We start from the raw sequence: 15,733 nt of genomic DNA on the forward strand, positions 1-15,733 counted from the left end.
AACAATCTGTGCTACATGCAGACGATGGAACATTACTTAGCGATAAAAAGAAACAGGCTATCAAGCTACAAAAATACCTATTTCTAAGTGAAAGAAGCCAGAATGAAAAAGCTACAAACTATATGGGTCCACCTATGTGACATTCCCGGAAAGGGAAAAATTAGAGACACAAAGAATCTTAACTGTAAACTAAGGGCTTTAGTTAACACCAATGTATCAGTATTGGTCCATTAATTGTAACAAACGTACCACAAATGCAAGACACTAACAATAGGCAAAGATCCATGGTTCTGTGTGTATTGGCACTCCCGGAGTTTTCTGCACAATTTTTCTATAAACCTAAAACTACTTTAAAAAATAAAATCTATGAAGGAAGTAACTTATGCTTTATGGCTTGGTATCGGTAAGCTCCTACCCCAAATAAATACCCTTTATAAAAACCAAAAATAAATAAATAAAGTTTATTTACAAAAAAAGAAAAAACGTTTTATTTTAGTCCTGTCTTGCCTTCTAACACCCTCCACCCCCAGGCTTCTTACCTCCATGCCCCTTGAGTGCCACTGCTAAAGCATGCAGGGAAATCGCTGGCAGATGCCTCCACCACCTGACACATGTAGATTTATTTCTCCTCCAGCCTTCTCCACCTTCTGTTCTAGCTGCTCCCCAAACATGCCCCTCCTCTTCTGCCTTTCTACAGACAGAGCTCCTTCTACCAGTTAGATCTGAGTGCCTACACCCAGACACGGCTCTAAACCTTCCATGTATCAACTCATTCGAATCCCACAACCCCCACGTTAGTCCAAGACCCATTTTACAGATGAGGCAGTGGAGGCGCAGGGAGATTAAGTAGTATACCGGGTTTACCTAAATCATCTGGCTCCAGAGAGCAAGGCTAAGTCACTATTCCGGACCATCTTTCCAAAGATGTCCTTCCCCATCCCTCCCCGGGGAAAACTTGACTTTGCTCAACGCCAGGTTGGAACACTACCTCCTCCGGGAAGCTTTTCCTCTTCCCTCATGAACAAGAAATTCACTCTTCTGGGTTCTCAATTGTTCTGGGGGAGAGGGACTGTATTATAATAATGACGGTGTTATATTTTATTGCAGCCCAGGGCAGGGACTAAATCTTATCCCTAAAGGCATTTTTGATGGACTATAGCGCTAGTTCCCGTTTGAGCATTTTTGTCAATAGGCTCCTGGCCTTTTCCTAAGAACAGTCAACACCTCATCTCATGTAATCCCATCCTACTACTGCGATCTCCTCATGCTTAAGTGATAGTGTTATAGAGGGGAAACTGAGTCAGGGTTGTGACAATGGTCCCAGGGCCTGTTCTCACAGGTCTCAGCCACCCAGGCCTACCCCTGGCAGGGTGCCCCCTCCCCGCCCCGTTCCCGTCAGTCCCCTCCCTCACCCGCCCTGAGTCAAGGAGCCAGGCCAGGGCCTCCACGCAGTTGGTGTCCTGTGACACGAGTTTATTAGAGGGGCCAGCGTGGGTACAAGTTGCAGGTGGGGAGGAAGGGGCAGGGGGCATGGGCAGCACTGTCAGCCGGCGGCCAGCGCGACAGGAGACCAAGGGGGGGGGCACAGCCCATAGATCAGGGGCCGGCAGGCAGCGGCTCTTCACCCCGCGGAGTGCTGGGGCGCAGGGCATGGCGGAGGCTCCCGGAGGACTAGGGGAGAAGCACAGAAGGAGGCTCAGAGAGGAAACTTGCCAGTGTCACGCGTACCTCCCTGTCATTCTGTCCCCCCTGCGCCCACCCCCAGGCCCCAGCCCCCGCTCACTGTGGAGGGTGTAGATGCCCGGCTCCAGGTGCAGCTGTGGGGGCAGGACGATGAGGAAGCCCCCACCCCAGGGGTCTTCAACCACCGAGAGACCAGCTCGGGAGGGAGGGGCCGGGGCAGGGTACTTGGGTGACGCAGGCCAGGGGCGCCGAGGGTGATGGCCACAGAGAGAACAGTGGGGTGGTGAGAGGCCGGGGCCTCGGGGGAGAGGGGCTGGGCCCTCGGAGCAGCCCCGCTGCGCCCCGCCGTGGTGGGGGCGCCGCTCCCGCGTCCAGGCCCAGTGGGACGGCTCCTTCGCCATGACCTGGGAGGGGGACAGTGGAGGGCGGATGGGGACAGGGCCTCCAGCCCGTTCCGCCCCGCCAAGGACGCCGGCCCGGGCTCACCTCCTCGCAGCACTGGCGGCTCACCACGGCCCGGAAGCCCATCCGTGCCCAAAGCTGGTCCCTCTGGTGCAGGAAGTCCGGGACCCGAGAACGCCACCCTTTGCCAAGAGCCCACGGGAAAATCTCACATTTGGGGTCCTCCAGGTCCTCCTCCATGTCATTTGCAAGGTACCTGGCCGTGGCGAAGTGGGGTCAGGGGGCAGAGGGCTGAGCACCCTACACCACCCTGTGGGTCTCCCTACCACCACCCCCCCCCACTCACAGTGCCAAGAACAGGTTGCTGTGGGTGTACTCGCTGAGCTGCATGTTGGCGCGCCGGAAGTAAACCAGCACCATGGCCAGGAGGTACTGCCGAGAGAGGGGGGCTGGGGTCAGGGGCAGCCCCTGGAGGGGTGTATTGGCCAGGCCCATTTGCACCCAAGGTGATTTGGGAGGGGGGAAGACAGGGTAAAATGGTGGTGGTGCGGGGCCTCCAAAGACAAAGATTTAAAGGTAAAAAGTGAGCCCCCCACTGCCCCGCCAGACCAGGAGTCCCCAGGAAAGTGGCAGAGTTGAGCCCCACTAATTCAACCTTCTCCCCGAGCAACCCACAACCTCTACTTTGCCTCCTCACCTTATCTGAAATCTGGAAACAGGGGTCTTTGGAGAGAAATTCCTGGAGAAAACTGTCCTCTGGGGGTAGAAGAGAAATGGGGGTTCCCCCAGACCCCCCAAGACAAAAGTGACACCAGTTCTAAAGCCCATCTCCACTGAACCCACTCTCTGACGTGACCCCCTCTCCCACCAGCCAAGCCTGGGTCACCTGAGAGAGAAGGAGATGGAAGACCTCTGATGCCTGCAGGGGCAGGTCAAGCTCCCGCCTCTCACATCTGTTTTCACACCTGGCTCCCACAGCCCCTTCCTTGGCAGCCCCCCAAGTTAACTCACCCAGAAGGTTGAAGAAGGCCTGGAGCTCCTGGTGTGGGAGGGAAGGGAGAAACCCACGGACCCCACCTCGACGGCTCCAGTCCCCCAGCTTCACCTGGGTGGCGACTGCAGGGACAGTGGCAGGGGCTCGGGCGCCACTCATCTCCTAAGGGTTGGGGTGAGGAGGGGTGGGGAGCGGGCAAGGGTGACCTGCAGAGAACGCAGTCCCAGGAGTCGGCTCCTACCCTCTCCCCCACCTCCCACAAGTCCAGGGGGATGGTAAGGCCTTGCCAAGCAGGGGACCTCCAGAAGTGTGGAGACGAGTGTGGAGACGGGGGCTCAGAACAGAAGGACCCTAGGATCTGTGTGGGGCGGGGAGGCCAGCAAAGGACTCAGGAGTTCCTGCAGGCTGTGGTACTCCCAGCCCTCCTCCTGGCACCCCAGGCCAGACCAGAGGGGAGTAATCACAGAAGCAACAGGGACCATTGACGGTTACTAAGTGCCTGGAGCTGTGCTAAATACTTGCAGGGCATCACCTTACTTCCTCCCCAAAGCTGAGTACATTAAACCCATTCTGCAAACAGGGAAACCAAGGCACGCAGGGCTCAGTTGGGGGTGAAGCCTGTCTGACTCCAAAAGCCCAAAAAGCTGAGCACACATGGGGAAACTGAGGCTGAGAGGGCTGATACTAGCCAAATATGGGTTACCTCAATCTTAAGCATTTCAAGCTACTTTCCTACGCCTTCCCTACAACTAAAGGGTTCAGGGGAAGGTGCCCTCCACCAACCCGGGGCCAATCTGGGGCCTCCATGTGGGAGCCGACACCCAGCCCAGCCTCCTCCTCCTCCGCCTAGGAGCCTTACCTGGGCTCAGCAATTACCTACAGCATAGCTCTCGCCCACCGCCCAGCACGCTTATATAGCCCAAGGCCGCCCCGCCCCGCCCGGGCTCCCCGCCAATCAGTGCCCTTCCCGCGGAGGGGGCGGGGCCGTCCCGCTCCCGGCCGCCCCGGCGCCTCCCGCCGCGCAGCTGCGGCTGCCCAGGGCGGGAGCTGGAGCTTTAGCCCGGCTGAGAGGGCCGGGGGCGCTCAGGCAGGCCCCCTCCCCACTCTACCCCGGCCGAGCCCGGGAAACAAAGGCCTGCGCTCTGAAAAGCTGAAAGGAAAGTTTTCATTCACTGTGTGGGGCGGGGACGCTGGGTGTGTCCGATTGTTTCGGATTCGAAAGCCTCTTTGGGGAGCCGGAGAGAATCTTGTCTGGGCGTGGAAATCTCCAGAGGCCCCACCCTCCGTCCCGGGTCCTGTGGGGCTCGGGGGAGGCCGGCTGATGTCTCGGGGGGCAGAGGAGATCTTTGCCCAGGACCCCCGGGCTCCCCCTCAGCGCACCTGACACCTTTTCGTCTTCTCTGATTCCTTTTACTCACAATTGGGTGGGCCAGTCGGCGCCTGCACTAATTACTTTTCACCTTGACCCACTTTTTTTTTTTTAACTTTTTATTGTAGTGACATAAAGCGCAAAATTTCCCATTTTGACCGCTTTCAAGTGTACAAATTCAGGAGCGCTATTACATTCACAGTATTGTCTGCCATCATTAACATCCATTACCCCAACTTTTCCATCACAACTTAGGAGAAGAGAGATCTTCTTGGATACTTCATTTTTCTTTAAACCTTTCTTAGGCATCCTCGTTAATTGAAAGAACCCATCTGGATCAGTAATGATTTAGCCTGGCTCCTGTTGAAAAAGGTTTTGAGTTTTTCTGCCTCATAAAATTATGAGTTGGCATATTGTTCTCTGTTGTAATTCATTCCAATAGGATGTGAAGAATTCCCAAATAGGAATTTGATTATCCAGAAAGAATTATGACCTAAACGGAAATTAAATAACTAAATCAATAATCTATTTCATTCTTAGAGATTATTATGGCCAATAGTTAGAGCTGTAATATAAAAATTATAATAGAATTATGTTATAATTAATTTATATTAGCATTATTACATTTATAAATGTTGCTATATTATCTATTCCTTATAATTTATTAAATATAACCTTGCCTTGCACTGTCTTTTAAAATTTGTAATTTCTTTCAATCTATTTTTCTAGTTACCTTACAATTTTACAACAGCTAAAAAAAGCCATTGATTATATACTTTGGATAGATCAATGGTATGTGAATATATCTCAGTCATACTGCTTAATAAACAAATAGATAATTGTGCAAGAATAGCTAGAAATAGCAGCTATGTACAGCAGGGGAAACAGATTGAGAGGGAATGAATTTCCTTGTTTGTCTGTTTATTATTACTATTATTGAAATAATGAAAATGCTTTAATAGTGATTTAAGTGATGAACGCACAACTATGTGATTATAAGAAATACCATTGATTGTACATGTTGGATGAATTGTATGCTTTATTAATATGTATCAATAAATTTTTTAAAAATAGGGTGGGTTGGGGGAAAAATATATCAAATGTAAGATATGCACTATGGTTAGTAGTAATGTTTTGGTGATGCTTTCGCATAGTTTATAATCAGTGAATCACAACAATGCAAGGTGTTGGTGGAGGAGTGATGTATGGGGCCCCTGAATGATGTTATGCATGTTTATTTAGTAAGTTCACAACTTTTACTACACACCTATTGTTTATGTATGTTCACGTATGAATGATATACTTCAATAAAAAATATTTTTAAAAAGCAAGTTAAAAAAACAAACAAGCATTAACACCCCATTCCCATCCCCACCCCTAGTACCCTATAATCTACTCTCTTTCTCTAAATTTATGTATTCTAGTTATTTCATATAAGTGAGATCATACAATATTTGTCTTTTTGTGTCTAGCTTATTTCACTCAACATGATGTCTTCCAGTTTTCATCCATGTCGTAGCATGTATCAGAATTTTATTCCTTTTTAGGACTGAATAATTTTCCATTGTATGTCTATACCACATTTGTTTATCTATTCATCTGTTGATGAACACTTGGGTTGCTTCCCAAGTGATTGGTGAATGGAGCTGTTATGAACATCCTTGTACAAATATCTGTTCAGAGTCCCTGCTTTCAGTTCTTTCAGGTGTTTACCTAGTAGAATTGCCAGGTCATATGGTAATTCTATGTTCAATTTGTTGAGAAACCATCAAACTGATTTTCATAGTGGCTGCACCATTTTACCACCCTACCAACAATATACAAGGATTTCAACTTCTCTACGTTCTCATCAATACTTCCTTTCTGTTTTTTTTTTTTTTCAAATAATAGCCACTATTTAATAGTAGTGGGTGATTGGTGACTTTTAAAATAAGTATTTAATAGAAACGGAGGTCCAGAAAGAAGTTAAATCACTTGTGCTCAAAGTCCCGCCTTTGGTGATATCAAAACACAACTCAAGTCACAACAACCAACACAGCGTGCATTCTCTTCCCGGACTTATTCGACCCTGTGAGGTAGGTTCTCTGGTTCTCATCACTATTTTCTGGTTTGGGAAACTGAAGCTCAGGGAACTCAACTCCTGACATTGGAAAGACAGATGAAGGAAATGTGGGCTGAGGTAGGTGGAAGATAAAGACAGGGCCAGGTTTGGAGCCCAGCTCCCCGGACCCCAGATGCAGGCTTCTTCCTGTTGCACAACCTGCCTTTCACCAGCCGGATGCCCAGCACCCATTCGAGGCTTGCTTCATCCTGTTCCTGCTTTGTTCCCAACCCAGGCTTTGGCCACAGCTGTCAGGGTGAATTTCCACTCGTTGGTATTGCCCCTCCTTTTCTATGTCTTGCTACTTCTCTGTGTCCTTTTGTCTCTCTGGTTCTCTCTGTCTCTCTGAGTCTTTCCAAGTCTCTCCATCTCCTTGGGTCTCTCGAGGTCTCTGGCTGTCCCTGAGTCTTTTTTTTTTTTTTTAAGATTTATTTATTTATTTAATTTCCCCCCCTCCCCTGGTTGTCTGTTCTTGGTGTCTATTTGCTGCGTCTTGTTTCTTTGTCCGCTTCTGTTGTCGTCAGCGGCATGGAAGTGTGGGCGGCGCCATTCCTGGGCAGGCTGCTCTTTCTTTTCGCGCTGGGTGGCTTTCCTCACGGGCGCACTCCTTGCGAGTGGGGCTCCCCCACGCGGGGGACACCCTGTGTGGCAGGGCACTCCTTGCGCGCATCAGCGCTGCACATGGCCAGCTCCACACGGGTCAAGGAGGCCCGGGGTTTGAACCGCGGACCTCCCATATGGTAGACCGACGCCCTAACCACTGGGCCAAAGTCGGTTTCCCTGTCCCTGAGTCTTATGGTCTTTCTGGTCCCTTAGTCACTTTGCTTCTCTCAGGCTTTCCTTGTCTCCAATATCTGAGGGTCTCTGGGCCCCTCTGTCTCTTGGTCTTTGGGTCTCTGGTTCTTTTGAATTCTCTTGGTCTCCCTGGGTCTCTGGGTTGTTCTGAGTCTTAGTCTTTCTGGGCCTTTGGGCCTCTGGGTGTATCTGGATTTCTGGGTCTCTCTGGATCTCGGGTCTCTCTGGGTCTCAGCGTCTCTTGGTTTTTCTGGGCCTCTTGCTCTCTCTTCCACACTGGCTTTTTCTGTATTTTTCTGAATCTCTCTTGGTCTCGCTGAGTCTCTTGATTCTTTCTGGGTCTCACTTGGTCCCTCGAGATCGCTGGGCCTCTCTCTCTCTCTGATTCTACTTCAGTCTTTGGAACTCTCTGAGTTTCTGGGTCTCTCAGTCTCTCTGGATCTCTCCATGTCTCTTAAGGTCTCTGGGTCCTTGGGTCTTTCTGGGTATCTCTGTGCCCTTGGTCTTTCTGAGTTTCTTACTCTGTGGGTTACTCCCTCTCTCTGGACCCCCCACTGGCCTTGGGGCTTAGAGTCTATTGGTTCTCTGGATTTCTTATTCTTTCTGGATTTCTGGGTCTTTAGGTCTCTCTGAGTCTACTTGGTTTACCTGGGTGATTGGGTCTATGTATTTGCGTTTTTCTGAATCTCTTTGGAGTTCTTGGTCTTTCTGGGGTTTGGGTATCTCTCTCAGTCTCTTGTTCTCTCAGGGTATCACTGGGTCTCTTGGTCTCTTTGGGTCTCTGGCTCTCTCCAAGTCTGAGTTTCTCTGGATCTCTGGGTCTCTGGGCTTCTGGATCACTTGTCTCTCGGGGCTTCTCAATAGTAGTCTCTCATGTACAACTCTGTGATTATACCAAAAGCCACTGATTGTACACTTTAGATGAATCACATGGTTTATGAATATGTTTCAATAAAATTGAAAAAATGGTTTTAAAAAAAAAAAAAATAGTAGTCTCTCTGGGTTCCTTGGGGTCTTGGGATCTTTGACTTCTCTCTAATTCTCTACAAGTCTCTTAGTCTCTCTTTGCTTTCTCTGGCCTCTCTGGGTCTCTGGGTCTCTCTGAATTCTCTCTAAATTCAATCCATCATACCTGGTGTATTAATCAGTCAAAGGGGTGCTGATGCAAAATACCAGAAATTGGTTGGTTTCTATAAAGGGTATTTATTTGGGGTAGGAGCTTACAGACACCAGGCCATAAAGCATAAGTTACTTCCCTCACCAAAGTCTATTTGGAAAAAGATAGCTGCCAACGTCTGCGAGGGTTCAGGCTTCCTGGGTTCCTACATCCCTGGGGCTTGCTTTTTCTGGGTTCAAGTTTCCTTTCTTCCTGGGGCTGGCTTCTCATTCCTCTGTGTGCTGACTTCCCAGGGCTCCAGGTTAAATATTCAGCATCAAACTTCAACATCAAAACTCCAACATCAGAAACCCTCAACTCTGTTCTTTGCCATGCCTTTTATCTGTGAGTCCCCACCTACCAAGGGGTGGGGACTCAACGCCCTAATCATAACTTAATCATGCCCAGGTACAGATCAGATTACAAGCATAATCCAATATCTATTTTTGGAATTCATAACCGTAACAAACTGCTACACATGGGTTTTGGAATAAAGAAGACATGGAGCAGAGCCAAAGTCAAACAGTAAAGGACATGTAATATAAGCAAGAAATAAACTTTTTTCTTTGAAAGCCCCTGAGATTTCTGGGTTGTTTCTTATTGTATTGGATTCTTATCTGCACTATAACAAATTACCACAAATTTAGTGGCTTAAAACAACACAAATGTATACATTACAGTTCTGGAAGTCAACAATCCAAAATAGGTCTTAATAGGCTAAAAAAAAAAAAATTATGTAAAGTCTGGAAGTGATGCTAAAGGCACAGAGCAAATGAAGAAACAATCATTCAAGAAAATCTCAGCAAGAATCTGTGGCAGCTGAGCCACGACCAGCTCCCTTATCTCCACTTCCAGATATGTTTTATGGAACATACCTCGACTCTGGGAGGGTGTGGCAAGAAAATGGGGGTTCCTCTCCCCCTCACCATCTCCCAGTGTAGGGCCACAGTTTCACCCCAGGAACGGCAGGCCACTGGGGTTTCCCATTCTCCAAACCCATGTTGTGGAAGCTCTATTCCCGACAGGCTACAGCAGTGAGGTCCTCATGTCTCTTCCCCCTCATAGCCCAAATTCGTAGAGGATAAACTTTATTCCAGGTGTGGCAGACCAAAAATACTGGACCCCAATGTCTCCCCTCCCAGCTCACTCGTAGGACAGAGGTTTCATTCCTAGAAGAGCAAGCCAAGAAGACCTAGTCCCCCACTCCTGACAGCTTGGCTTATCCAGCAGCTTTTTCAACCCCAGCTCCTATACAGTGAGGCAGGGACTGGCTTTCTTTGGATAATGCCTATGGGTATTGCCAAAAAACAATGGAGAATGTGAATATATCTCAATAAGAATGCTTTTATAAAAAAAAAAAAAAAAGAAAAGCAGTAGTTCTTGGGGTTCTGGACACTAATGAATACTAAAGGCAAGAAAACCCTCAAGAGCAGATTTTCCAGTCGATTTTTAAGGCCCTGGAATAAGCCACAGGTACAGCTATGAGGCTGTATAATATGATGTGGAAAGTCTCACTCTTTATGTATGCAAGTAATAAATAAAAAGCCTGTCAATATAAAATTTTTTTTAATGGAGATTGTGGTGGGAGGCAATTAAGATGGCTCTCAAAGCTCCATGATAGTAGTAGCGATATGTGGAACGGCAGGGCAGCCAGAAATCTAACAGAGAGAACCAGGGGAAGAGACAACGAAGAAGAGTGCTTCTGGTATCACAGTCAACCCCGAGGGTTGGGAAGGCTGTGCACATATCCTAGGCCGCATCCACGCAGGAACAATTGGAACAGCACTGGGAGAGATTTGAAAACATTCTCCAAGCTGCAAACAGACCCACAACACAGGGCAGAAGTTTTACAGGAATAAGGACCGTAAGTGCAACCTCTGACAGGCTGGACAATAAACTCCTCTGACCCAGGGGCAGCTCCTAGGAAGCCAGCCTTTAAAATAAAATCACATACTTCTCTGGCACTCTGGAAGACTTTGTGCATGTGCAAGTCTCCATTACCACAGGAGTAACTGGAGAGGGAAATTGCAAGCTCCTAGTTCCCTGGCTGCTTGTGGGCCAAAATGCCTTGAACTATGAGGGCAACCTGTAAGCCACACATATATCCAACAGTCAAAGGGAAATCCAACCAGCCAATGGGGCTTTAGCCTGGACTTTGACCAATAAGTGGCTTATACTGACCCAGCAGAAACCCCTAGGAAGGCAGGCTAAAAGATAAAAACAAGGGAAAAAAATCTGAGCATGGACACAGAGGCTGCACACTGTAGGGGAAATACGTTTCACTGAGTTAATTCAGTTAAGCCATTAAACAAATAAAAAAACGACCAAGAAAACAATAATTGCAACATCAAATCCTGAGAAGGGCTGAGTATCTGGAGTTACTACAATATGTAATCTAAAATGTACAGTTCTCAACAAAAAATTGTAAGGCACACAAAGAAATAGGAAAATGTGATCTATAAACAGGAAAAAAAAAAGTGACAATAGACATTGCTTTTGAAGGGACCCAAATGTTTGACTTCGCAGACAAAGACTGCAAATCAGTCATTATAAATATATTCAAAGAACTAAAGGAGGCCATGTGTAAAGAATTAAAGGCAGGTGCAATGACAATGTTGCAGGAAACAGAGTATACCAATCAAGAAATAAAAAATACAAAGATGAACAAAATGTGAATCCTGGAGTTGAAGGATACAATAATTGAAATGAAAAATTCAATAAAAGAGCTCAAAAGTAGATTTGAGCTGGCAGAAGAAAGATTCAGGGAGCTTGAAAATAGATCAATAGAGATTATGCAATCTGAAGGAGAGAAAAAAGAATGAAGAAAATGAATAGAGCCTCAGATAAATGTGGTATACCATTAAGGTCACCATCTAATATGTAATGGGAGTACCAGAAGGAGTAAGGAAAAAGAAAGAGGGAAGCAGATTTGGCTCAACTGATAGAGTATCTGCCTACCATATAGAAGGTCCAGGATTCAAACCCAGGGCCTCCTGACCCATGTAGTGAGCTGGCCCACTCGCAGTGCTGATGTGAGCAAGGAGTGCCACACAGGGGTGTCCCCGTGTAGGGGAGCCCCACAGGCAAGGAATGTGCCCTGCAAGGATAGCCGCCCCGTGCAAATAAATTAAAACATAGCCCGCCCAGGAGTGGTGCCATGTACACAGAGAGCTGATGCAGCAAGATGACGCAACAAAAAGAGGCACAGGTTCCCAGTTTCGCTGACAAGAACACAAGCAGACACAGAAGAACACATAGTGAATGGACACAGAGAGCAGACAACGGGGGGTGAGGGGTAGAAGGGGAGAGAAATAAATAAAAAATAAATAAAAAAGAAAAAAGAAAAAGAAAAGCATAAAAATATTTGAAGATAAAGTCCTAAATTTGATGAAAAACATTAATTTATACCTCCAGGAAGCTGAACAAATTCCACCTAGGATAAATACAAAAAGACCCACTCCCATACACATCAAAGTTAAACGTTGAAAGTGCAAGATAAAGAGAAACCTAAAAACAGTAAGAGAAAATGACTTATCATATACAAGTAATCCCTATAAGTTTAATAGCTGACTTCTTATCTGAAACAATGGAGGCCAGAAGGCATTAGGATGACATATTTAAATGCTGAATGTAAAAAAAATGTTAACCAAGAATCTTATATCCAGCAAAAGTATCTTTCAAAAATGAGGGTGAAATAAGAACCTTCTCAGGTTCTGCCTTGCAAGAAATACTAAAGGAAGGTCTTCAGACTGAAAGCAAGTGTCATCAGACAGTAATTAGAATCCACACAAAAAAACAAAGTGCTGGTATAGGTGATTTTATAAGTGGTTAGACAGTATAATTGCATGTTTTTTTCCTATTTTTCTCTTAATTATAAAAACAATTTAATAAAACAATATGTATATGATTTTATTGTTGGGCTTATGACCTAGAAATGTAATATAGTTGACAATAACAGCAAAAAGGAAGCCAGTGGGAACAAGTATTGTAATAAGGCAATAATACCAGATGGTAACTTGAATCCATAAGAAGAAATGAAGAAAGGATATATAATAAGACTAATATAAAAAACTCTCCATTTTTCTTTCACTTTCTTCAAAACCATATAATGAAGTAATACTTATAACAATGTATTATTTAGGTTGCCACATATACAGATGTAATATGTACAATGATAATAGCACAAAAAGGCGGGGGGGGGGGGAAGAATGGAGTTATATAGAAATAAAGTTTCTATATTTCACTGGAATTAGGTTAGTATAGATCTAAAGTAGTTTTTGTTTTGTTTTGTTTTGTTTTGTTCTGTTGTTGTTTTTTGAGGTACGGGGCTGGGAATTAAACCTGGGACCTCATATGTAGGAAGCCAGCACTCAACCACTGAGCCACATAGGCTGCCCTAAGTTGGTTTTGTCATTTGTTTGCTTCTTGTTTGTTTTTTTGTTTTGTTTTTAGGAAGCCCCAGGGACCAAACCGAGGACCTCCTATGTGCAAACCAGGTGCTCAACCACTTGAGCCACATCTGCCCCCCTAGTAGATTTTGATAAGCTAAGATATATATTGAAAATCTTGGAGCAACCACTAGGAAAATACTTTTTAAAATATAATTTAAACTTACTAAAGGAATTAAAATGTTATACTAGTTCAAGTGGTTGAGTGCCTGCTTCCCATATACAAGGTCCTGGGTTCAAGCCCCGGTTCCTCCTAAACACAAAACAAACAGACAAGAAAACCAGCGCAGGGGAGCCAATGTAGCTCCGTGATTGAGCACCAGCTTCCCACATACAGGGCCCAGGGTTCATTCCCCAGCCTTGTACCTCAAAAAAAAAAAAAAAAAAAAAGAAGAGGAAAAAAGTTACACTAGAAAATATTTACTTAATGAAAAAAATGTAGGAAATAAGAAAAAGAGGAATATAAGCTCAATGTGACATAGAAAACAAAAAGCGAAATGGCAGGTGTAAATCTACCATATCAATTACTACATTAAATGTTAATGGATTAAGTAATCCAATTCAAATCAAAGGCAGAGATTATCACATTGGATTTTTTAAATTATAGCAATATGCTATCTATAGGCATCACAACTTAGATTCAAAGATACAAAGAGGTGGAAAGATATTTTTCAATAAGTGAATGGATAACAAAATTGTGGTACATCCGTATGTGGTACTTTGAGACTTTATGTACCCCGGAAGATCATGTTCTTAAAGCTAATCCATTCCTGTGAGTATGGTAGATGGGATCTTTTGATTAGGTGACTCCAGTTAAGGCCCTTTTGATGAGGTGACTTCATTTGGAATGTGGCCCAGGGTGAATCTTAATCCTCTTCCTAGAGTCCTTTATAAATAAGATGACTGCAAAGAGAAAGATGGAAAGACACAGAAACAGAGAAAAAGCCACTGAAACCAGAAGCTGACAGCAAGGAAACCCAGAAGAGAAGGGAGAGACCAGCAGATGTCGCCATATACCTTGCCATGCAACAGAGGAGTCTGGAATGGCCAGCAGCCTGTCTTTGGGGAGAAAGCATTGCCTGATGATGCCTAGATCTGGACATTTTCAGAGTCTCAGAACTGAAGCTTTTAAGTTAATAAATCCCTATTGTAAAAGCTAACCCATTTTTGGTACATTACATTTCAGCAGTCTAGCAAACTAAGACACCATATAATAGAGTAATATTCAGCTATAAAAATAAATGAGTTATCAAGTTATAAAAAGATATGAAAGATTCTTAAATGCATAATTCTAAATTAAGGAAGCCAGTCTGAAAAGGCTACATACTATATGATTCCAACCAAATGGTATTTTGGAAAAAGCTAAACTATAGGCACAGTGAAATTATTATTGGTTGCCAAGGTCCTAGGAGAGGGGCGACAGGAATGAATACGTGAAGCACAAGGGAATTTTAGGCTACTGAAACTATTCTGTATGAATCTGCATTTGTTAAAACCCATAGACCCCAGGGAAACAGACTTGGCCCAATGGATAGGGCATCCGCCTACCACATGGGAGATCCAAGGTTCAAACCCCAGGCCTCCTTGACCTGTGTGGAGCTGGCCCATGCGCAGTGTTGATGCGCGCAAGGAGTGCCGTGCCACGCAAGGGTGTCCCCCGTGTAGGGAAGCCCCGTTCGCAAGGAAAGCGCCCTGTAAGGAGAGCCGCCCAGCGTGAAAGAAAGTGCAGCCTCCCCAAGAATGGAACCGCACACACGGAGAGCTGACACAAGATGACGCAACAAAAAGAAACACAGATTCCCAGTGCTGCTGATAAAGACAGAAGCAGTCACAGAGGAACACGCAGTGAATGGACAGAGAGCAGACAACTGGGGCGGGGGGGGGGGGGGGGGGATAAATAAAAAATAAATCTTAAAAAAAAAAACCAGGGAAACGGACTTTGGCCCAGTGGTTAGGGCATCCGTCTACCACATGGGAGGCCCACGGTTCAAGCCCCGGGCCTCCTTGACCCGTGTGGAGCTGGCCCATGCGCAGTGCTGATGCGCGCAAGGAGTGCAGTGCCACACAGGGGTGTCCCCCGCGTAGGGGAGCCCCACGCGCAAGGAGTGCACCCATAAGGAGAGCCGCCCAGCGCGAAGAGGGAGCAGCCTGCCGAGGAATGGTGCCGCCCACACTTCCCGTGCCGCTGATGACAACAGAAGCGGACAAAGAAACAAGACGCAGCAAAAAGACACAGAAAACAGACAACCGGGGGAGGGGAGGGGAATTAAATAAATAAAAATAAATCTTTAAAAAAAAAAAAAAACCACAAAAAACCCATAGACCTGTATAACCGAAAGATTGAACATTAATGTAAAATACAGATTATGGTTAATAATAATGTATCGATATCAGTTCATTAATTGTAACAAAGGTACAACACTAATGCGAAATATCAATAATAGGGAAAACCGTGAGCTGGGGTGGTAGGTGGGCATATGGAACTCTGGACTATATGCTCTGAGTCTATAAATCTAAAACTGTAAAATTTTGAAAATCTTTTAATTGTTTAAAGAAAATATTCCCACAAAGAAAAGTCTAGACCCATATAGCTTCTGGTGAATTCTACCAAACCTTCATAAACTCTCCAAAAATAGAGGAGAGAACACTTCCCAACTTATTCTTTGAGGCCAGTATTACCCTGAAACCAAATCAAAGACATTATACAGTAAAAGAAAGCTGCAGATCAAAATCCTTGATGAATATAGAAGTAGAATCCTCAACAAAATACTGACTAACTGAATCC

General features: G+C 45.6%; 1 protein-coding gene across 1 annotated transcript in view; it reads right to left on the bottom strand.

Moving 5' to 3' along the window:
• Positions 1–1,452: 1,452 nt before the first annotated feature.
• SPDYC (speedy/RINGO cell cycle regulator family member C) overlaps positions 1,453–15,733 on the bottom strand; it is a 43,149-nt gene continuing 28,868 nt past the window's right edge. Inside the window, exons 3-8 of the mRNA XM_023584684.3 lie at positions 3,097–3,241; positions 2,783–2,841; positions 2,432–2,517; positions 2,170–2,341; positions 1,784–2,087; positions 1,453–1,671 (exon numbers count right to left, since the gene is read on the bottom strand). Of these exons, the coding sequence (XP_023440452.2) occupies positions 1,622–1,671; positions 1,784–2,087; positions 2,170–2,341; positions 2,432–2,517; positions 2,783–2,841; positions 3,097–3,238 (813 nt within the window). The 5' untranslated portion in view covers positions 3,239–3,241 and the 3' untranslated portion in view covers positions 1,453–1,621. The remainder of the gene's footprint in view (positions 1,672–1,783; positions 2,088–2,169; positions 2,342–2,431; positions 2,518–2,782; positions 2,842–3,096; positions 3,242–15,733) is intronic.

This window comes from Dasypus novemcinctus, chromosome 10 (genome assembly GCF_030445035.2).
Source record: "Dasypus novemcinctus isolate mDasNov1 chromosome 10, mDasNov1.1.hap2, whole genome shotgun sequence".
In the NCBI taxonomy this organism is placed as follows: domain Eukaryota; kingdom Metazoa; phylum Chordata; class Mammalia; order Cingulata; family Dasypodidae; genus Dasypus; species Dasypus novemcinctus.